Below are 22,783 nucleotides of genomic sequence, written 5' to 3' on the forward strand. Positions count from 1 at the left end.
AAGTATGAAGTTGTTTTAATTTTTATTTATTTATTAAACATGTTTTGGGTGATAAATATATGCACACTCAGATTTCTCTTAAAGAATTATTGAGAAATCTCTACTATGGAAGAGAATGAACTAGCAGACCCTTGAAATTTTTTTTTTTTTTTACAATGAGCAAAGCAAGATTTATTGAAAGCGAGAAACCTCCTGCCACAGCAGTCAGGAGGGGGGTCTCCATAGGAGGAGCTGCCCCAAATTTTGGTTTCTATTTAATAGTTTTATGAAGGGAAATGATATAAGTGAGATCTATGTGGTAGTTAAAAGGGCTAGAAAGTTTGACCATCATGTTGTATATGAGCAGTGTTAGGCAGTGTGTATCAGCCAGTCCTGGGTGTGAATACCAACCGTTGCATAGCCCTGGACCTATGAGGAGTCTTCAAAATGTCTATGGAAAATGTTTATTATGAAAAAATTGGCCGGCACCGTGGCTTAACAGGCTAATCCTCCGCCTTGCGGCGCCGGCACACCAGGTTCTAGTCCCGGTCGGGGCGCCGGATTCTATCCCGGTTGCCCCTCTTCCAGGCCAGCTCTCTGCTATGGCCCGGGAAGGCAGTGGAGGATGGCCCAAGTCCTTGGGCCCTGCACTCCATGGGAGACCAGGAGAAGCACCTGGCTCCTGGCTTCGGATCAGCGAGATGCGCCGGCCGCAGCGGCCATTGGAGGGTGAACCAACGGCTAAAGGAAGACCTTTCTCTCTGTCTCTTTCTCTCACTATCCACTCTGCCTGTCAAAAAGCAAAACAAACAAACAAACAAACAAACAAAAAACTATACATGAATTTCAGAGGTTTTTTTGCATCAAAATAAACTTTTTAAATTCCACTTTCCATTGAACTTTTTTAAAGCACCCTTATATAACTAGACATCCAGGTGAGCCCCGAGTTCCTTATTTTTAAGAGTAGGGGTAACATGGTGGGGTTGTCTAGAGGGTTTATGTAAGCTCTGACAAGTGCCCAGCACAGTGCTTAGTACGCTGTGGTCTCAACCCATGTCCCAGGCTCAAGTGCCTCAGTGTGAGGAAGGCAAAGCGGACCCTAACTATGTCTACTTTTATGCTTTTCAATTTTTTTTAAAGGATTTATTTATGTGTTTGAAAGTCAGAGTTACAGAGAGGGAGAGACAGAGAAAGAAATCTTCTACTTGTTGGTTCACTTTACAAATGTCTGCAACAACCAGGTCTGAGCCCGGCTGAAAGCAGGAGCCAAGAACTCCATCCAGGTGTCCCACATGAGTGGCAGGGGCCCAAGCACTTGGACCATCTTCTGCTGCTTTTCCCAAGCTATTATCAGGGAGCTGGATCAGAAGTTGAACAGCAGAAACTGAATTGGAACCAGTGTGGGATACTGGCATTGTAGGTGGTGGTTTAACCCACTGTGCCACAATGCCTGCCCTTTATAGTCAAAATTTTAAATCATTTTTTTGTTATTGTGGTGTTTTAAAATTTTATTTAAGTTCTACAGGTCTCATGTGTTTCATATATATAGACTTAGGAACATAGTGATGATTCCCACCCTCCTGCCCACACTCCAACCCTTCTTCCATCCACTGGTTCACTCCCTAGATGGCTGCAATGGCCAGAGCTGGGCCAGTCTGAAGCCAGAGCTTCTTCTGGGTCTCCCACGCAGGTGCAGGGGCTCAGGCACGTGCGCCATCTTCCACTGCTTTCTAGGCCACAGCAGGGAACTGGATGGGAAGTGTAGGCCGGGACTCAAACAGGTGCCCATATGGGACTCAGCACTGCAGGCAGTAGCTTTACCCACTACGCCGCAGTGCTGGCCCCTTAGTCTCTCTCGTTTGATTAGATCTGAAATAGACATGACTGGAATAAAGTCATTGTTTCGTATTAGAAAATGCTTCGTTCTGTTTTAAAGAGTTTCCTTCACCTCTAAGAACCCTTCTAGTCATTAAAAGGAGGGGAAAAGCAAGAAGATGCAAAAGTCATAGGACTATCTTCCTGTGTGTCCAGGCACTGGGGCCAGCCCTCCGGTTGGACTGGTCACTGCAGCAGCCTGAGAAGGCAGGCTTGTTGGGGAGACACACAGCAGGACAGGCTTTGCTGCAGTCCTCCTGGCCATTTCATTGCCCTAGAAACAAGTGGAGGTTTCACACTGAATACACAGACTAGCTAAATTAAGTCACGAGGACAGCCACATGGCATTTCATTTTGTCCTAGATTTCATTCTCCTTGGCAGAAATCTAGCTAAGATTTTCCACTGTAGTATTTTCTGTCTGGAGTCTAGCTCCAGTATATAGTTTTTCAAATGAAAATAGTCTGGCAAGGGAAATACTTCCTCAGCTTAAAATGCTTTCAAGGAAGAGGGGGTAGCTTCATCTTTTTTTGAAAAAAGATTTATTTTATTTATCTGAAAGGCAGAGTTACACAAAGAGGGAGAGAGACAGAGAGATCTTCTATCTACTGGTTCACTCCCCAGATGGCTGCAACTGCCATGGCTGGGCCAGGCTGAAACCAGGAGCCAGGAGCTTCATCCAGGTCTCCCATGTGGGTGCAGAGGCCCAGGGACTTAGGCCATCCTCTGCTGTTTTCCCAGGTGCATTACCAGAGAGCTGGATGGGAAGTGGAGCAGCCTGGACATGAACTGGCACCCATATGGGATGCTGGCATTGTAGGCTGCCACTTAACACAGTATACCACAACTCCAGCTCCGGCTTCATCAATTTTTAAATCAATTACAGAAAAATCTTGCTTTTATTTTTTTTTTTTTGAAGATTTACTTATTTATTTGAAAATCAGAGTCACACAGAGAGAAGGATAGGCAGAGAGAGGTCTTCCATCCGCTGGTTCACTCCCAGTTAGCCACAACGGCTGGAGTTTGGCTGATCCAAAGAGCCAGGAACCAGGCGCTTCCTCCAGGTCTCCCACGCAGGTGCAAGGGCCCAAGCACTTGTGTCATCTTCCACTGCTTTCCCAGGCCATAGCAGAGAGCTGGACCAGAACTGGAGCAGCCAGGACTTGAACCAGCATCCATATTGGATGCTGGCACTTCAGGCGATGGCTTTACCTGCTATGCCACAGCACTGGCCCCAATTTATTTATTTTTAAAGATTTTTATTTATTTATTTGAGAGGTAGAGTTACAGACAGAGAGAGGAAGAGGCAGAGAGCAAGGCCTTCTATCTGCTAGTTCAGTCCTCAAATGGCTGCAACAGCCGGAGCTGGGCCAACCGGAAGCCAGGACCCAGGAGTTTCTTCTGTCTCATTGGGGTCCAGGGGCCCAAGCACTTGGGCCATCTTCCACTGCTTTCCCAGGCCAGAGAGAACTAGATTGGAAGTGGAGCAGCCAGGACAGAAACCGGCACCCATATGGAAAGTAGGTATCACAGGCAGAGGCTTAGCCTACTATGCCACAGCGCCAGCCCCACTTTTACATGCTTGTTATTACATATTGGAGGGAAAGAGCAAAAAGACCTTTTTTATTTTAAATATATATTATTATATATGATGTAGAATACTTTTGTTACTAGCTTTTCTCACATTTCCTGTTATTGGACATTTAATTTATTTTTAGCAAGCTCTTACTCTGGAAAATTGAATACTAAAATGGAATTATGGGACATAGCCTAGGCTGAATCCTCCAAGAAATTGCCTGTAAACTAAGTAGTATACAGATAAATAAAAGAAAAAATATTAATACAATTTATAAAATTAATGGGAAAAAGGAGAAAAACTCATTTGTCCCAATTTCCACCAAAAACTCATCTGATGAATTGAAAATCCACATTGCAAGAAAAAAATATAACATAGAATTCTTTTTCAGCATTATGAGTATGAGATGATTAAAGCCACAAGCCCATGTTATGCACCCTAAAAAGCCACCTTGGAAAGAAACTATTACACTCATTACTTAGTTTTAGTGTAGTTTTAGTGTAGTACCAAGGCGCTGATAAAAATCTGTTCTATTGTGATGAGTGTAAGGTTCACACCTTTTTTCACGTTTTATCATCTTTGATGGCAGGATAATTTTAACGGCATATTATAACTGATGGCTTTTTTCTCCATGATAGAAAATAATGGGGTGTCTTACAGTTGATGACATTTTGGATTTGGTGAAATAGATTATTATGAACAGGAAATAAAAGTAGTAGCTTAAAAATATTACTTTCTGTTCTTTTTTTTTTTTTTTTTTTTTGACAGGCAGAGTGGACAGTGAGAGAGAGAGAGACAGAGAGAAAGGTCTTCCTTTGCCGTTGGTTCACCCTCTAATGGCCGCCGCGGTAGCGCGCTGCGGTCGGCGCACCGCGCTGTTCCGATGGCAGGAGCCAGGTGCTTCTCCTGGTCTCCCATGGGGTGCAGGGCCCAAACACTTGGGCCATCCTCCACTGCACTCCCTGGCCACAGCAGAGAGCTGGCCTGGAAGAGGGGCAACCGGGACAGGATCGGTGCCCCTACTGGGACTAGAACCCGGTGTGCTGGCGCCGCAAGGCGGAGGATTAGCCTGTTGAGCCACAGTGCTGGCCTACTTTCTGTTCTTGACATAATTATCTACTAAGAAAATGAACCAAGATGTTCTTAAGTGATATACTTTTTAAACCATCTAGATTCTGCAAATTCAAAAAGGTGGCAATATCTGTAAAATATTTTATCTTTTCCTAAATGAACTACATTTTTGTTGAGTCACAGAATTCCTGAGCAAAACCTCCTGTCTAGGGGCTAAGAGCCTCTTCAATTTTTATCTTTCACATGAAGTCCATTTATTTCTCACAAAGTAGTCATTCGCTTCATTTTGGTTTTTAATCATGTTTTTGCATGCGTAGTCACTCATGGTGAGAAAGGAGCAACAGTAGAACTGAGGGATTTGTCTGCTGAGATGTTGAGCAGGCACTTTGCTAGCTAAGCAGCTTCTTCCTGCAGAGCATAAGCAATGAAATCATAAACCTTTTAATCCTAAACAGAACTGTTAATTGACCTATAAGACTAATTATGTGAAAGCCATAGTCATGTCAAATGAGTTAAGCAAAGTTTTAGTACATCTGATGAACTAAAATCAAATGACTCACTAGTGAGAAGAGACCAATTTATTGTATAGCAATTAAGTCTGAGTACAACATCATAAGTCTACTTAAATTATTTTCAGACAGCAACCAAGTTGGTGAAGGACCTTAGGAAAGATCTAAAATAACTTTAGATGTAGTCTGTTAGAGTGGATGTGGAGACTGTCTTCAAATATTTGAAGACTTATTATTATTGATAGATGTTATATTTAAAATTAGGATCACTGGGAGGAAGCACCAAGAGAATATAAAGGAGGAATGGCTAATGAGAAGTGCTGGAAGTGGCATGTGAGTCCCAGGAATATGGCTAGATGATAATTTGCACTATTGCAAAGCAGAGAAACATGAGTGGAGTGGTTGAACTAGGTAACCTTTCTAGTAAGTTCTTTCCAACCTTGTGGCTGTGGAGTTCTAGGAAAAAGATGGCTAGAATTTTAAAACTGGCTTTTAGATGGATATTCCTCAGCTGATTTTTTTTTTTTTGACAGGCAGAGTGGACAGTGAGAGAGAGGGACAGAGAGAAAGGTCTTCCTTTACCGTTGGTTCACCCTCCAATGGCTGCCACGGCCGGTGTGCTGCAGCCGGCGCACTGCGCTGATCCAAAGGCAGGAGCCAGGTGCTTCTCCTGGTCTCCCATGTGCGTGCAGGGCCCAAGGACTTAGGCCATCCTCCACTGCACTCCCAGGCCACAGCAGAGAGCTAGACTGGAAGAGGGGCAACCGGGACAGAATCCGGCACCCCGACCAGGACTAGAACCCGGTGTGCCGGCGCTGCAGGCGGAGGATTAGCCTATTGAGCCGCGGTGCCGGCCCTCAGCTGAATTATTAGCCATCTTGTTTTAGTATTCATATTGTGAGCAGTGCTGTCTGAGTATGGTTGGAAAATGCTAAGATATCCCTAGTGGTGAACTGTGGAATGCAGAAGCAAGTGAGGTAGAGTAGGATCCAACACCTCTGTAGGAAGAGGTTTGGTCATAGAGGCTTTCACAAGCCTGGAAGGGGGAGACGACATTTATATTGGGTTGGAATGACTGTTAAAGAATGTTATTCACCACACAGTGCTCACCAGTGTAAGTCACCAAATGTTCCTCAGTGTGACACACTTTATTTGGGGTTCATTATTAAACTGGGTGGACAATTTGGTGTTTTTTTTTGTTTTTGTTTTTGTTTTTTTTTGTAGAAAGAAAATTTAAAAGCAAATTACAGGGAATAAGAGAGGGAAGAGATGTACAATCTGGGACATGCTCAAGCTGACTTGCCCCAAACGGTAGAGTTAGAAGCATACCAGGGGATTCCAGTTCAATCCCATCAAAGTGACATGTACCACTAGTGCCATCTCACTAGTCCAAGTAATCAATTTCTGTTCACAATTGATCATAATGATAGGACTAAGAGTCAAAGGGATCACATAAACAAGACTAGTGTCTGCAAATACTAACTGATAGAATAAAAAAGGGAGAGAACGATTCAACATGGGAAGCGAGATACACAGCAGACTCATAGAATGGCGGATGTCCTAAACAGCACTCTGACCTCAGAATCAGCCCTTAAGTCATTTGGATCTGGCTGAAAAGCCCATGAGAGTATTTAAGTCATGGAAAGCCAAGACACTCTGTCAAAAAAAAAAAATGACCTAAATGAAAGATCTCCACAAATGAGATCCCAGTGGAAAGAACAGGTCATCAAAGAAGGAGGTATCTTTCTCTGAAGGGAGGAGAGAACTTCCACTTTGACTATGACCTTGTCTAAATATGATCAGAGTTGGTGAACTCAAAAGGCTTCCATAGCCTTGGCAACTCATGACAAGAGCCTAGGGTGATTACTGATGCCATAAACAAGAGTGTCAATTTGTTAAGTCAACAACACTGTGCACTTACTCCTCATGTAGGATCTCTGTCCTTAATGTGCTGTACATTGTGATTTAATGCTATAACTAGTACTCAAACAGTATGTTTCACTTTGTGTTTCTATGTGGGTGCAAACTGTTGAAATCTTTACTTAATATATACTAAACTAATCTTCTGTATATAAAGAGAATTGAAAATGAATCTTGATGTGAATGGAAGGGGAGAGGGAGCGGGAAAGGGGAGGGTTGCGGGTAGGAGGGAAGTTATGGGGGAGGGGGGGAGAAAGCCATTGTAATCCATAAGCTGTACTTTGGAAATTTATATTCATTAAATAAAATTTTTTAAAAAACGCAAATTACAGTCCCAGAGAACAACATTCAACTCTGAAACAAAATGTTTTACTTGCTTTTGAATTAATGCCCAAACCCTAACAGGAAAAACTTTGATGTCTGCAGTTATGGGGCAAAATTGCCGTGCTGGAGATATAGTTGTTAGATAAATACTCAAACTTTTTTTTCTTAAGTTTTATTTACTTGAAGTCAGAATGACAGAGAGAGAGAGACAGACAGAGACAGAGACAGAGAAAGAGAGAGAGAGAGGAATCTTCCATCTACTAGTTCACTCCCCAGAATGCCTGCAACAGTCAGGTCTAGGCCAGGCTGAAACCAGGAGCCAGAAACTCCACCTAGGTCTCCAACGCAGTGGGCAGGAGCCCAGGTACTTGGCCATCATCTGGTGCTTTCTCAGGCACATTAGCAGGAAGCAGAGCAGCCAGGACTGGAACAGGTGCTCCACTATGAGATGGTGGCCTTGAAAGCCGTGGCTTAATTTGCTATACCACAATGACGGCCCCACTCATAGTTCTCAGCTGATTCTTCCATAAAAACTTCCCCTTCTCATGCCCCGTACTCCAGAATTGGGAGGCCACCTAGGGAAAACTTTACCCCACTCCATCCATCCTCATGCTGACGTGACAGGTGGTCCAATTAGATAACCAACAGTGGAGACACAAAAGTCAGATGCAAGATTTTTTTTTTTTTTTGACAGGCAGAGTGGACAGTGAGAGAGAGAGATGACAGAGGGAAAGGTCTTCCTTTTCCGTTGGTTCACCCTCCAATGGCCGCTGCGGCCGGCGCACCGCGCTGATCCGATGGCAGGAGCCAGGTGCCTATCCTGGTCTCCCATGGGGTGCAGAGCCCAAACACTTGAGCCATCCTCCACTGCACTCCCTGGCCACAGCAGAGAGCTGGCCTGGAAGAGGGGCAGCTGGGACAGAACCGGCGCCCCGACCGGGACTAGAACCCGGTGTGCCAGCGCCGCAGGGCGGAGGATTAGCCTAGTGAGCCGCGGCGCCGGCCAAGATGCAAGATCTTTAGTACCGTGTAGGCTTTTCTGGGGAGGAGGTTCATGAGAGACCCATTGTCAGCTAATTGAATTTTTAACACAATTTTACACATATTCCGCTGTACAAGGAAACTTCAAAAAGCTCAGAAAGATATGTATTGAGAAACCTATGCATGGATTTCAAAATTTCTTTGCACCAAGGCCGGCGCCATGGCTTAACAGGCTAATCCTCCGCCTTGCGGCGCTGGCACACTGGGTTCTAGTCCCAGTTGGGGCAACGGATTCTATCCCAGTTGCCCCTCTTCCAGGTCAGCTCTCTGCTATGGCCAGGGAAGGCAGTGGAGGATGGCCCAAGTCCTTGGGCCCTGCACCCGCATGGGAGACCAGGAGAAGCACCTCTCTCCTGGCTTCGGATCAGCGAGATGCGCCGGCCGCAGCAGCCATTGGAGGGTGAACCAACGGCAAAAAGGAAGACCTTTCTCTCTGTCTCTCTCTCTCACTGTCCACTCTGCCTGTCAAAAAAAATTTTTTTTTTCTTTGCATCAAAATAAACTTGCCTTTAAATTTTTTTTTTTAAATTTATTAGAATGGGTGGTGGGAAGGAGGGAGGGAAGAAAAAACAGAGAGAGAGAGAGAAACACTGCCAATGGCTGGCTCACTTCCCAAATGCACGCATCAGCCTGGGCTGGGCTGCACCAAAGCTGAAGGTAGGAATGCAGCCCTGGTCTCCCATGTGGATGCCAGAGACTCAGTTACCTGAGCCATCACTGCTGCTTCCCAGTGTCTGCACTGGCGGCAAGCTGGACTCCGGCATTTTGATGTGGGACCTGGGCATCTAACTGGCTAGGCTTAAAAGCTTGCTCCTGTAAAGGCAACTTCTAATTCCTACTTTTCCAAGGTCATGTTTAAGAACTTAAAGTACATTTTCAATAGAAGCGAGATATAACATCGGAAGTTCCCAGGGTAGTCAGAAAATTTTATTTATTCTATATTGTCATTAATTCAGCTGCACTTAATCGCCACCTGGGTCTGTTTTGCCCCAAGCAGGGGAGTGGCAGGGGCTCTAGATCTCTTCTGGGGGTAAGATTGGATTGGGTAGGAGACAAACCTTAAACAGCAATGCCATTGTTCTCCAAGCGTCTTGAACCGGGAAGATTGAGAGGCAGGCACAATTATTGGCACATTTATGCTGTGCTTAAGAGTTGGGATGTTTTTCATGCCTCTCTTTGGTTTTGTTTTTGAATACCATTTTCCACGAGCTATAATTTTAGAAGAACTTTCTAGAAGAGAACTGCTGTATAGGTTTTGAAAGAAGTATGTGTCCATTAGGCATAATAGTATTGTGAAATTAATTTTGACTTTTTTGGGGGAGGCATATATTCAGTGATTGACTGTTTTGACAGAATCTAATAACCATGTAAAAAATATATTGACGAAGGAATCCCTCAGTGCTTGGGAGCAGACACCATGAGCAAAGCTCACCTCCCAGGTTGAGAAATTTGTGGACAAGAAGTTGTCATTGAAATTAAATGGTGGTACGCTGTCGCTGCGGCTCACTAGGCTAATCCTCCACCTGCCGCGCCGGCACCCCGGGTTCTAGTCCCGGTTGGGGCGCCGGATTCTGTCCCGGTTGCTCCTCTTCCAGTCCAGCTCTCTGCGGTAGCCCGGGAAGGCAGTGGAGGATGGCCCAAGTGCTTGGGCCCTGCACCTGCATGGGAGACCAGGAGGAAGCACCTGGCTCCTGGCTTCGGATCGGCACAGCATGCCAGCCGTAGCGGCCATTTGGGGGGTGAACCAACGGAAGGAAGACCTTTCTCTCTGTCTCTCTCACTGTCTATAAATCTCTCTCTGTCTCTCTCTCTCAATGTCTAACTCTGCGTGGCAAAAAAATAAATAAATTAAATGGTGGTAGACATGTGCAGGGAATACTGTGGGGACTTGATCGTTTTATGAATCTTGTGACAGATGAATGTGTGGAGATGGCAAATAGCGGACAACAGAACAAGTATCATCATGTTAGAAGCCTTGGAACAAATATTAGTGTTAAACAAAGAAATCCATGTTCCCTCTCCAAAAGACCTGTTTTACTGTAATGTAAAAGTTGGGTCATGTACATTTTCATATGAAATTTTTTATTAAAAAACTTTTGTGATAGTCAAGAAAATATTTTGGCTGGTAGATGTTTGGCTTAGAAGATAAGATGCCTGTGTCCCATATTAGAGTGCCTGGGTTGGATCCCTGGCTCTTGCTCCTGACTTCCGTTTCCTCCTAATGAAGACCTTAAGGCGTAGTGGTGGTGTTAACTGGGCTCCTACCACCCATGTAGGAGACTAGATTGAGTCCCCAGCTCCCCGCTTCAGCCCCATTGAGGGCATTTGAGGAGTGATGCATGGGAGATTTGAGCTCGCTCTCTTCTGTTTTGTAAAAAAAAAAAAAATCTTTTTTTGAATAACGACATAAAGATAGACATTTTTAAAAATCACTTTTCTTTATTGTTGGGTGGGGGAATCCCTTGCAAGGTCTACACAAGTCCTCCCATGTACTCTCTGGATCGAGTATTTGCTGGATTTCGAACACGAAGTCAGATACTGTTGGGTCACATAGAAGAACAAGATGAAGTCCTCCACTGCCAATTTTCTGACAACAGTGATGATGAAGAATCAGAAGGCCAAGAAAAATCAGAACTTAGGTATGTTAAATATAGACTAGTGCAATAAACATCATTGTACATTGCAATAAATATAGAAGATGCCGGTTTTCATGAAAGTGTTGCTTATTCCATTTAATATCAGAGTAGGCAGGTTTTACTCTCAGGTAGCCAACTGATATGTTATGAAAATAGTGTTTGAACACAAGTCAGCAGTCTTAAAATTGAAAAATAATTTTGTTTTCGCAGCTTTCATGGTTACTAGATGCTAATTTTTTTAAAGATTTATTTATTTATTTGAAAGTCAGAGTTACACAGAGAGAGGAGAGACAGAGAGAGAGGGAGAGGGAGAGGAAGAGGGAGAGGGAGAGGGAGAGGTCTTCCATCCGATGGTTCACTCCCCAGATCGCTGCAACGGCTGGAGCTGTGCTGATCTGAAGCCAGGAGCCAGGAGCTTCTTCCCGGTCTCCCACGTGGGTGCAGGGGCCCAAAGACTTGGGCCATCCTCTACTGTTTTCCCAGGTCATAGCAGAGAGCTGGACAGGAAGTGGAGCAGCTGGAGCTTGAACCGGTGCCCATATGGGATGCCGGCGCTTCAGGCCAGGGCGTTAACCCACTGCGCCACAGGGCTGGCCCCAAGATGCTAATTTTAAGAGGGAAGTTTTTGGATATACTGATTCTGCTTGCAGGGTGGCAATGAACATGATTAATTTTGCATTGGATTCAACATTGGGTGGGGCTGCTTTTTACTTTGAAGAATATTAGGAAAATTCTGTTTTATTTTATATGATTAATAATTCTTTAACATTACTGTCACTTTTTACGGAACCTAATTTGAGTACAGGTTAGAAATGCTAACAGGCCAGCACTGCGGCTCAATAGGCTAATCCTCTGCCTGCGGTGCCGGCACCCCGGGTTCTAGTCCCGGTTGGAGTGCCGGTTCTGTCCTGGTTGCCCCTCTTCCAGGCCAGCTCTCTGCTGTGGCCCAGGAGTGCAGTGGAGGATGGTCCAAGTGGTTGGGCCCTGCACCCCATGGGAGACCAGGAGAAGCACCTGGCTCCTGGCTTCAGATCAGCGTGGTGTACTGGCAGCAGCGGCCATTGGAGGGTGAACCAACGGTAAAGGAAGACCTTTCTCTCTGTCTCTCTGTCTCTCTCTCACTGTCCACTCTGCCTGTCAAAAAAAAAAAAATGCTAACAAACAAGTTATTTGATCCTGATCTTTTTTCTAGATGCAGAAGTCGCTCATGGATTAAAAAACCAGGCTCTCTTTGCTCTCTCGTTGAGCTGCATGGTGCTCAGGAAGAAACACAGAAGCCACATTTGGGAGCTAAAGGTATATAGACTTTCTCCAATAACTTAGAGCCAGTCAGTGGTCGTAAGGGACTCTCCATTTTCTCCAGGTGATAACTGTAAAGCATCCAAGAGTTCTCAAACTTGTCAGCAGTGCTTCCCTGCCCGGTGTCACTTCTGCAGTTGTCCCTGCTCTACCTCTCATTCTTCACCCTTTTCACTCAGTAAAGAAGCTTTTTGACCAGTCAAGACTGGATAGAGATATAAGCTAATTTTCTCGCAACAGAGTTTTTTTTTTTTTTTTTTTTTTAAGATTTATTTATTTTATTTGAAAGGCAAAGTTACAGAGAGAGAAGGAGAGGCAGAGAGAGATCTTCCATCGTCTGGTTCACTTCCCAAATGGCAGCAAGAGCCAGGGCTGGGCCAGGCCGAAGCCAGGAGCCAGGAGCTTCCTCCAGGTCTCCCACATGGGTACAGGGGCCCAAGGAGTTGGACCATCTTCTTCTGCTTTCCCAGGCGCATTAGCAGGGAGCTGGATCATATGTGGAACATCTGGGACTGGAATTGGTGCCTGTATGGTATGCCAGCACTGCAGATGGTGGCTGAATCCATTGTGCCACAGTGCCGGCCCCACACAGAGATTTTTTATATTCATGTCTGAGTAGATAGACTTTATACTCTTGATGACTTTGAAATGCCTCATAAGCAGTTCACCAAGTGGCTGCTGCTTCATTGGCACACCAGACTACTGCTGCTGATCTGTTTGGCATTAAAGTGCAGTTAGTTTATTGAGTGCCATCACAGTTGATGGGGATTTTTATGTGTCAAGTGGAGTATCAGAGACATCTATATGGAGCCGAGTGACTAATATGTCTGCATCCCAATAATTTCACAGCTCTGGCTCCTGACTCCATCTTCCTGCCAATAGAGACTGTGATTGGGTTTGTGCCACTCATGTAGAAGACCTGATTGAGTTCCAGGCTTCTGGCTCTGGCACCAGCCCAGTCCTGGCTTTTGCTGGCATTTGGAGAGTGAACCAGCAGATGGGAACTTTCTGTTTATCTGTCTCACTCTCTATTTCTCTCTGTGTGCCTTTCAAGTTAAAAAGAACAATACATACACACACACACACACATATTGTTGCAAAAACTATTGTATAATGCAAGATTTTAGTTAATCTCTCTGGACCAATGATGGTCACCCCAAAAAAGTAAGAGTATAGAAAATATAAATAACATGGTAAGTGCTGCACTATGAAAATAGCATCCTTTTAGCAGCCTATGCATTTAATATTTACCAAAAATGGACTCTTTTTGTAAGCTTGAACGTAAAATCCCAACTGCTGTGTATTTTTGCCTCTCTTTTCTCACCTTTCTATTTTAGTGCCTTCCTCTGCTAATTCTAAATTACTTTTATGTCTGTTTTTCTTATTCGACTCTACATCTGTTGACTATTTTATGAGCAGAAAGTTTTTTTTTTTTTTTTTTAAGATTTTATTTAAGGCTGGCGCCGCGAATCAATAGGCTAATCTTCCGCCTGTGGCACCGGCACACCGGGTTCTAGTCCTGGTCGGGGCGCTAGAATCTTTCCCGGTTGCCCCTCTTCCAGGCCAGCTCTCTGCTATGGCCCGGGAGTGCAGTGCAGAATGGCCCAAGTCCTTGGGCCCTGCACCCGCATGGGAGACCAGGAGAAGCACCTGGCTCCTGGCTTCAGATCAGTGTGGTGTGCCGGCCATAGCGTGCCAGCCGCAGCAGCCATTGAGGGGTGAACCAATGGTAAAGGAAGACCTTTCTCTCTGTCTCTCTCTCTCTCTCACTGTCCACTCTGTCAAAAAAAAAAAAAAAGATTTTATTTAAGGTATACAAATTTCTTGTATTTCATATATATAGATTTACGATTATAGTGATTCTTCTCACTTTACCCTCCCTCCCACCCATGCTCCCACCTTTCTTCCTCCTCCCTCTGCTATTCCCACTCTTAATTTTTACAAAGGTCTATTTTCAGTTTACTTTATACTCATAATATTAACTCTACACTAAGTAAAGAATTCAATAAATGGTATGAAAAAAACCACTGTTCCTCAACAGTAGAGACAAGGGCTATAAATGATCATCGAATCTCAAAATGGCCAGTTCACTCCAAGACTTACTACATTGTAGGTACTCTATTCGTTACCACAGATCAGAGAAAACACATGGTATCTGTCTTTTTTGGAACTGGCTTATTTCACTATAATGATCTCCAGTTGCATCCATTTTGTTGCAAAAGGCAGGGTTTCATTTTTTAGTTTTGTTTCTTTTATTTTTAAAGATTTGAAGATTGGATGTCTCCAGGAGAGTCAAGAATCAAATTTGCAAAAATTAAGGAATTCGGAACTTATACTTAATGAAGCTAAGCAAAAAATGAGAGAACTTACAATTAACATCAAGATGAAGGAGGATCTGATTAAGGAGCTAATAAAAACAGGTAATAATATCCTGTGAGCCAGCCTAAAGGAGAAAGAGAAGCTTCAAAAGTTGCCTCTGATGTGGTAACATTCACTTTAGATTTTGAAGCTCAGGACTGTGCACTTGTGTTAGGTATAACAAGAGATGTTTTAGAGCAGTATATGGAGGTTAGTTATTAAAAGAATTTATGTTGAAGTTTCACATACGAATTGTTCCAACCATGGTGAACTCTGTGTTGTATTGAAACTCTATAACATAGCCGGCGCCGCGGCTCACTAGGCTAATCCTCCGCCTTGCGGCGCCGGCACACCGGGTTCTAGTCCCGGTCGGGGCACCGATCCTGTCCCGGTTGCCCCTCTTCCAGGCCAGCTCTCTGCTGTGGCCAGGGAGTGCAGTGGAGGATGGCCCAAGTCCTTGGGTCCTGCACCCCATGGGAGACCAGGATAAGTACCTGGCTCCTGCCATCGGATCAGTGCGGTGCGCCGGCCGCAGCGCGCCTACCGCAGCGGCCATTGGAGGGTGAACCAACGGCAAAAGGAAGACCTTTCTCTCTGTCTCTCTCTCTCACTGTCCACTCTGCCTGTCAAAAACAAAAAAAAACCAACTCTATAACACCTCACTTTTTTGACATTTTTAAAGAAACATACATGTTAACTTTTTCTAACTCATTTTACTATTTAAATTATACCCTATGTCTTTTTTTAAATTTTTTATTTTTTATTATTATTATTTTTTTTGACAGGCAGAGTGGACAGTGAGAGAGAGAGAGACAGAGAGAAAGGTCTTCCTTTTGCCGTTGGTTCACCTTCCAATGGCTGCCGCGGCCGGCGCACTATGGCCAGTGCACCATGCTGATCCGAAGCCAGGAGCCAGGAGCTTCTTCTGGTCTCCCATGCGGGTGCAGGGCCCAAGGACTTGGGCCATCCTCCACTGCCTTCCCGGGCCACACAGAGAGCTGGCCTGGAAGAGGGGCAACCGGGACAGAATCCGATGCCCCGACCGGGACTAGAACCTGGTGTGCCAGTGCCACAGGCGGAGGATTAGCCTATTGAGCCGCAGCGCCGGCCAAATTATACCCTATGTCTTAGTTCATTTTTAACATCAATCCTAAACTTCCTGTGTTAGATGCAGATAATTTGCACTTCTCTAAAGATGTAAGGATTTGTTCTTGAGAGCAGTTCTAGGCAAACCAAGCTTTGTCTCACATGTGTCTGAGCTCGGGGAATGTTCTACAGGCCCCCCTCATTTTATCCTCAGCTGCATTAGGCTTGCCTAAAAAAGGCAGCTCAGACTTTTGTTGTTTTCCTTCAAATACACTCGAAAGGTCAGCTTCAACTACTTTGACATTCAGTAAAGAATTGAAGCTCAAATGAAAAACAGCTCCATGATCTCCTTTGGGGGAAACTGAAGGAAATGCTGTCTTTCTTTTCTTCAAGCCCAAGACGATAATCACGTTCAAAATACATAAATTATGGTGGTCTCGAATCTGATGCACAAAGAAGAAAGCGGCCTTCCCACTTCCCCCTCCTGGTTTCTGGGGGTTGGTGCTCCTTTCTCAACCTGCTGCCTTTTCCTCAGTCTTACTGGCATAGGTGGTAGGCATCATCTTAGCGCCAGTTAACCAGATATTTGGAAGTTGACCGTGCCCCTTCTTCACAGGGGATCAAATGCCAGTTGAACCCTCTTCCAAGAGCTGGTATAGGGGTTTAAATGGCTCCTCCCTCTAAAGATTTCTGGGTAATGCCAGTGAAGTTGAGAATAATTAACTCCTGGAATAATTGTTTTCTTTTACAAAAGCTAACACATCGTGGATCTCAATAAACAGAATCTTTTGTGGCCTGCGGTATCCTTACCGGTTGATCTAAAATAGAGACCACCTGAGCTTACACAGAGTGGGCCCTGTTCTCACTCATCAGAGCCAAGGGCAGTTTGGAGCTTTCCTCAGAATCCTCTCCCCTCTCTGCCTCCTTCCCTCTTTAACAGCCAAGTTTTTAAGCCTTTGTCTTAAATGCGGACTTACCTTGCTCAGCCAGATTCTTAGAATAGAGCATTTTTAGGTTTTGATGTTTTAATTTTTAATCATAATTTATAATTGTTATTTTATTATTATTGTGGTGAAGGTAACGATGCCAAATCTGTAAGCAAACAGTATTCTCTGAAAGTAACAGAACTAGAGCATGAAGCAGAACAGGCCAAAGTGGAATTAACTGAAACAGAAAAGCAGCTACAAGAACTGGAAAGCAAAGATCTTTCTGATATTGCTCTGAAAGTAAAATTACAGAAAGAGTTCCGTAAAAAGATGGATGCTGCGAAGCTGAGAGTCCAGGTAATTTGAGGAATGTAATAGAGAAAACTTACTTAAGCCTTCCTTCCTTAGATAGGAAACTTCCTTATTCAAGAATCGTGCTTTTGAGGATTCTTGTACTGAATTAGGAGAGAAGTGGGGGTCAGCTTTTACTGGCCAGGGAATCTGGATGGCAGAGTTTCTTTTCCAGTGTGCTAACTGGCTTACTTACGTATTTTTCCAATCTGGATAGGCTACTTCTTCATTCAAGAAGTATATTCACTTAATCTAATGGTGAGAAATAAAGACAACCACAGAAATCGTGTTCTATCTGAAGAACAAAGGATTGACTAGCACTTAAGTAACACTACAGATGTAGAAAACGTCAGGTACATGGATGATATTTTGTTGGCACTCAGCAGTTGGCAACAATTTCAGACAGTTGTACTGATTGGATTCAAATAAATATGAGTACCACAATGTTTTTTGTTTAATAACTATTAATTTTCTAATTCCTGGATTTATTTATAGCTTCAGAAATAGCTACAGTTAAAAATTCTAGTCTATCAGAAATATCCCATTACAGAAAGATTTTGTGTAAGGAAGCCATTTCCAGGTGTCTTGGGGATGGGTAACAGTGCTTGGTTAGTCTAATCATGATAAATTTTTTTAAAAAATATTTATTTACTTGAAAAATCAGTTACAGAGGTGGGGAAGAGAGACACACACAGAGAGAGAAATCTTCCATCTGCTGGTTCATTCCCTGGATGGTCGCAACAGCCAGGGCTGAGCCAGGCTGAAGCCAGAGGCTTCATCCTGGTCTCCCACATGGATGCAAGGGCCCAAGCACCTGCTGCTTTTCCCAGGCCTTTAGCAGGGAGCTGGATCAGAAGTGGAACAGCTGAGATACAAACCGGTGCTCATGTGCAATGCTGGTGTCACAGGCTGGCTCCCATAATGAATTTTCTAGAATGATTTCTCTAGTCCTTTTCATCTCACAACTTGTTGCTTTCATGTTGTGAAAATACACTGTTTCCATTGTAGGTAGTTGAATTGTATTTAATCTATTCAGAGCATTTTTTTGGGAACTGTTCTATTGTTATTTCAACAAGATGAATGTTTACTACACTATATATTGGTGTTACTCTGAAAATGGTAGCAAATTTTTCATTACATAGATAGAGATAGGTAATTTTTGTGGTAATCCTGATCATTTTAAGGATTAATAATTCAGACTACAGCTTGCTATGTAAACAAGAGTACAGTACAGTAGTATGCAGTCATATACAAAGAACAAGTTGATAAGAAAGACCTCTAGTAGGCAGATAAAAAGAGAGAGTGGGGCCGGCACCGTGGCTCAATAGGCTAATCCTCTGCCTGCGGTGCTGGCACATCGGGTTCTAGTCCCAGTTGGGGCGCCAGATTCTGTCCCGGTTGCCTCTCTTCCAGGCCAGCTCTCTGCTGTGGCCCGGGAAGGCAGTGGAGGATGGCCCAAGTCCTTGGGCCCTGCACCCGCATGGGAGACCAGGAGAAGCACCTGGCTCCCAGCGGCCATTGGAGGGTGAACCAATGGCAAAAAGGAAGACCTTTCTTTCTGTCTCTCTCTCTCACTGTCCACTCTGCCTGTCAAAAAAAAAAAAAAAAAAAAAAAAAAAAACAAAACAGAGAGAGTAGTCCATATAAAATATATATGAAGCTATTTGAATGCCTGTGCTTAAGTTATTTCTGAAAAATTTAATATATTGGTAATTTTCTGTCCAGGAGAAGGACAAGCAAATTAGGGGTCTGGGAGAAAATCCTCTCAAATATAAACTTAGTGTTGTACTGTTTTTTTGTTTGTTTGTTTGTTTGTTTTTGTTTTTGACAGGCAGAGTGGACAGTGAGAGAGAGAGACAAGAGAGAAAGGTCTTCCTTTGCCGTTGGTTCACCCTCCAATGGCCACTGCGGCCGGCGCACCGCGCTGATCCGATGGCAGGAGCCAGGTGCTTATCCTGGTCTCCCATGGAGTGCAGGGCCCAAGGACTTGGGCCATCCTCCACTGCACTCCCGGCCCATAGCAGAGAGCTGGCCTGTAAGAGGGGCAACTGGGACAGAATCCGGCACCCCGACCAGGACTAGAACCCGGTGTGCTGGTGCCGCAAGGTGGAGGATTAGCCTATTGAGCCGCGGCACCGGCCTGTACTGTTTTAATCTTTATCATGTATATATGTTTATTTTTAAATTAAAAAACATTTTTTTTTGAGAGAAATCTCCCATCCACTGGTTCACTCCCACACGTCCACAGCAGTCAGGGCTGGGCCAGGCTGAAGCAGGTAGCTGGAAACTCATTCCAGCTGTCCCATGTGAGTGTAGGGGATTCACATTAGCAGGAAGCTGGAGTCGGAGCAGAGCTGGGAACTGAACCCAGGAACTCTGATATGGGATATGGGCATCCTAAGTGGTGTCTCAACCACTAGGTCAAGCACCCACCCCATATTTTTTTCTTAAAGCTTTATTTGAAAGGGAAAGAGTTAAGGAAAGGGAAAGGGAGGGGGAGAGAGAGAGGGGTAGAGGGAGAGAGAGAGAGAAAGAGAATCTTCCATCCCCTGGTTCACTTCCCAAATGGCTACAATGGCCAGATGTGAGCCAGGAGCCAAGGACTTTCTCCGGGTCCCCCCCCCCCCCAACCCCCGGGTTCAAGGGCCCAAGCACTTGCTGCCTTCCCAGGCATTAGCAGGGAGCTGCATCAGAAGTGGAGTAACCAGTATTCAAACCAGTGCCCATATGGGATGCTGGCATCACAGCTGGTGGCCTCACACCCCATAATTTTAAAATTAAAATACCTATTAACAGAAAAACAGAGGTCCATTTTGTTCTGTTTGATTGTCAGCATCAGAAAATTTCATCATTCTTTTGTTTACATATATGATGAAAATTATGATGGTTTCCCCAACTGTAAAATTAGAAGTGTAGAATAATAAAGCTCTTTGTGAACCTATGAAAAAAACAGTGAAAATCTATTCCATGGAAGGAAAATGCTTGTTTAGTTAGCTCAGAATATGAGATACAGTTGCTCATTTTGAACTATCCCTGCGTCATCAGGTCCTACAGAAGAAGCAACAGGATACTAAGAAGTTGGCATCACTGTCCATCCAAAATGAAAAACGTGCCAATGAACTAGAGCAGAACATAGATCACTTGAAATATCAAAAGGTACAGCTGCAAAAAAGACTTCGAGAAGAAAATGAAAAAAGGAAGCAACTGGATGCAGAAATTAAGCGGGATCAACAAAAAATCAAAGTAATATTGTCATACATTCCTGCTAAGTATAATACGAAATGTTAACGAGCTCAGAGCTAAGGAAGCCAAGGTCTTGATTCATTGGCTTGTGAAGTGCCTATCCTTGACCTACCCTTCACTGCTGTCCTCACTCACTTTAAAAGCTATGTTCATCTACATAGTAAAACCTATTTATTGAATTCTGAGTACTGTCTTGAAGGCTTTGACTTCATAAAAGAAGGTACAGTGATAAAATTTCTCTCAGTAGGATCTTAACTTTGGTTGAGGCTATCAAAAACATTAATTTATAAAGCTGACTTCCTAAAGAACGTCTATCATTTGAATAGGATTTCTAGTTTTCCAAGTGCTTTGATATGCATTGTCCATGTTGCTACATGGAGAGGTACCAAGTGAAATGCTACCATTTCATTCATGGTGAACAGATCTGTGTGTCCAGCAATTCTGTAGAACTGATCTTGTCTAGTTCTCAGTTTCCAGCTAAGAGATTTATTGAGAAAATCACTGTCTTCTCTTAGTCAGTTTATTCTTATCCAAAATGGCCTTAATCAAATTTGTCTCACAGGGCTCTTTTGAAAAAGAAGATAACACACACTTGTCTGGCACCATGTGCCAGGCTCTGTTCTGTTGAAATATTAAGCTAAACCCAAGGCTTAGGACATAATTGGGAATTTCCTAGATTTCTTTAAATTAAAGTCAACACTTAAAAAATATATTTATTTATTTATTTGAGAGGCAGAGTTACAGACAGAAGAGGGAAAGAGAGAGAGAGACAGAGATCCTCCATCCACTGGTTCACTCCCTGAATGGCCACAACAGCTAGAGCTGAGCTGATCTGAAGCCTGGAGCCAGGAGCTTCTTCCAGGTCTCCCACATGGGTGCAGGGGCCCAAGCACTTGGGTCATCTTCCACTGCTTTCCCAGGCCACAGCAGAGAGCTGGATCAGAAGTGGAGCAGCTGGGACTCGAATCAGCTTCCACATGGGATGCCAACACCACAGACAGAGGCTTATCCTAATACACCACAGCACCAGCCCCAAGTTAACATTTAGAGCAGTTTTAGGTTCACAGCAAATCTTTAGAGGAAGGTACAGAGATATGGTCAGCCATATACCCATAGACCCCACACATACTTAGGCACCCTCACTATCAGCACCTCCTAGATTTGCTAGACTTTTAACCCTGTGCATTATCTATGTTCAGATCTTTAAAAAAAAATCACAGAATTTACTATTAGAAGGGAACTTAAAGAGTTTTTAACTTTATTGAGATAAAATTCACATTATCATTCAACTCACTCACATAGTGTGTAATTCCTTAAGTCTTGCTGTAGTACATTATTATTTTTTTCTAAATTATAGGAAAATATAACATAAATTATCATTTTAATCATTTTAAGTGTAGAATTCAGTGGTACTAATTATGTTTACAACATTGTGTAACCATTGCCACTATTTCCAAAACTTTATCATCCCAAACAGAAACTCTGTAACCATTAAGCCTGAACTCTCCATTCTTCCCTTCCTTTAGTTCTTGGCAACTTCTGCTTTCTATCTCTGTGAATTTAGGATTCATCCATGTTATATGGCTTGTATCAGAACTTCATCCCATTTTATAGGCAAATAATATCCCTTTATACAACATTTTGTTTACCCATATATCTGTCAATGGACACTTGGATTGTTTCCAAACTTTTTTTTTTTTTTTTGACAGGCAGAGTGGATAGTGAGTGAGAGAGAGAGAGAGAGAGAGAGAAAGGTCTTCCTTTGCCGTTGGTTCACCCTCCAATGGCTGCTGCTGCCGGCGCATCGCGCTGATCGGAAGCCAGGAGCCAGGTGCTTCTCCTGGTCTCCCATGCGGGTGCAGGGCCCAAGGACTTGGGCCATCCTCTACTGCCTTCCCAGGCCATAGCAGAGAGCTGGCCTGGAAGAGGGGCAACCGGGATAGAATCCGGCACCCCAACCGGGACTAGAACCCCGTGTGCCGGCGCCGCAAGGCGGAGGATTAGCCTGTTAAGCCATGGCGCCGGCCTCCAAACTTTTGACAATTGTGAATAATGCTACCATGAACGCTGTCATATCAATAATTGAATTCCTGCTTTCACTGCCTTTCGGTATATACCTAGGAGTGGAATTTCTGGATCACATAGTAACTCTTTAGCTTTTTGAGGATCTACCAGCTATTTTCCATAGCAGCAGCATTTCACATTCCCACTCACAATGTGCAGAGCTTCTCATTTCTCCCTGTCTTCATCAACACTTGTTACTATTTATCTTTTATTATAGACATCCAAGTGGGTATGAAGTGGTATCTCATTGTGATTTTGATTTGCATTTCCCTAATGACTAATGCTGTTGAGCATCTTTTCAAGTGTTTAGTAGCCATTTGTATATCTTTAAAGAAATGGCAATTCAAGACCCTTGTTCACTTTTTTTTTTAAATTTATTTATTTATTTGAAAGAGTTAGAGAGAGGCAGAGGCTGAGAGGAGTTTTCCATCCCTTGGTTCACTCCCCAGATGACTACAGCAGCTGGAGCTGCACTTATCCGAAGCCAGGAGCCAGGAGCTTCTCCCATGCAGGTGCAGGGGTCCAAG

At 43.9% G+C, this 22,783-nt stretch overlaps 1 protein-coding gene across 4 annotated transcripts in view; it reads left to right on the forward strand.

Moving 5' to 3' along the window:
- The window catches only part of KIF27 (kinesin family member 27), a 95,076-nt gene that overhangs the window by 31,578 nt on the left and 40,715 nt on the right, over positions 1–22,783 (forward strand). For all 4 annotated transcript variants that reach the window (XM_062208638.1, XM_062208640.1, XM_062208641.1 and 1 more), the window contains 5 exons: positions 10,763–10,932; positions 12,122–12,225; positions 14,493–14,648; positions 16,750–16,955; positions 19,995–20,192. In XM_062208638.1, the coding sequence (XP_062064622.1) occupies positions 10,763–10,932; positions 12,122–12,225; positions 14,493–14,648; positions 16,750–16,955; positions 19,995–20,192 (834 nt within the window). The remainder of the gene's footprint in view (positions 1–10,762; positions 10,933–12,121; positions 12,226–14,492; positions 14,649–16,749; positions 16,956–19,994; positions 20,193–22,783) is intronic.

Source organism: Lepus europaeus, chromosome 12 (genome assembly GCF_033115175.1).
Source record: "Lepus europaeus isolate LE1 chromosome 12, mLepTim1.pri, whole genome shotgun sequence".
NCBI lineage: Eukaryota > Metazoa > Chordata > Mammalia > Lagomorpha > Leporidae > Lepus > Lepus europaeus.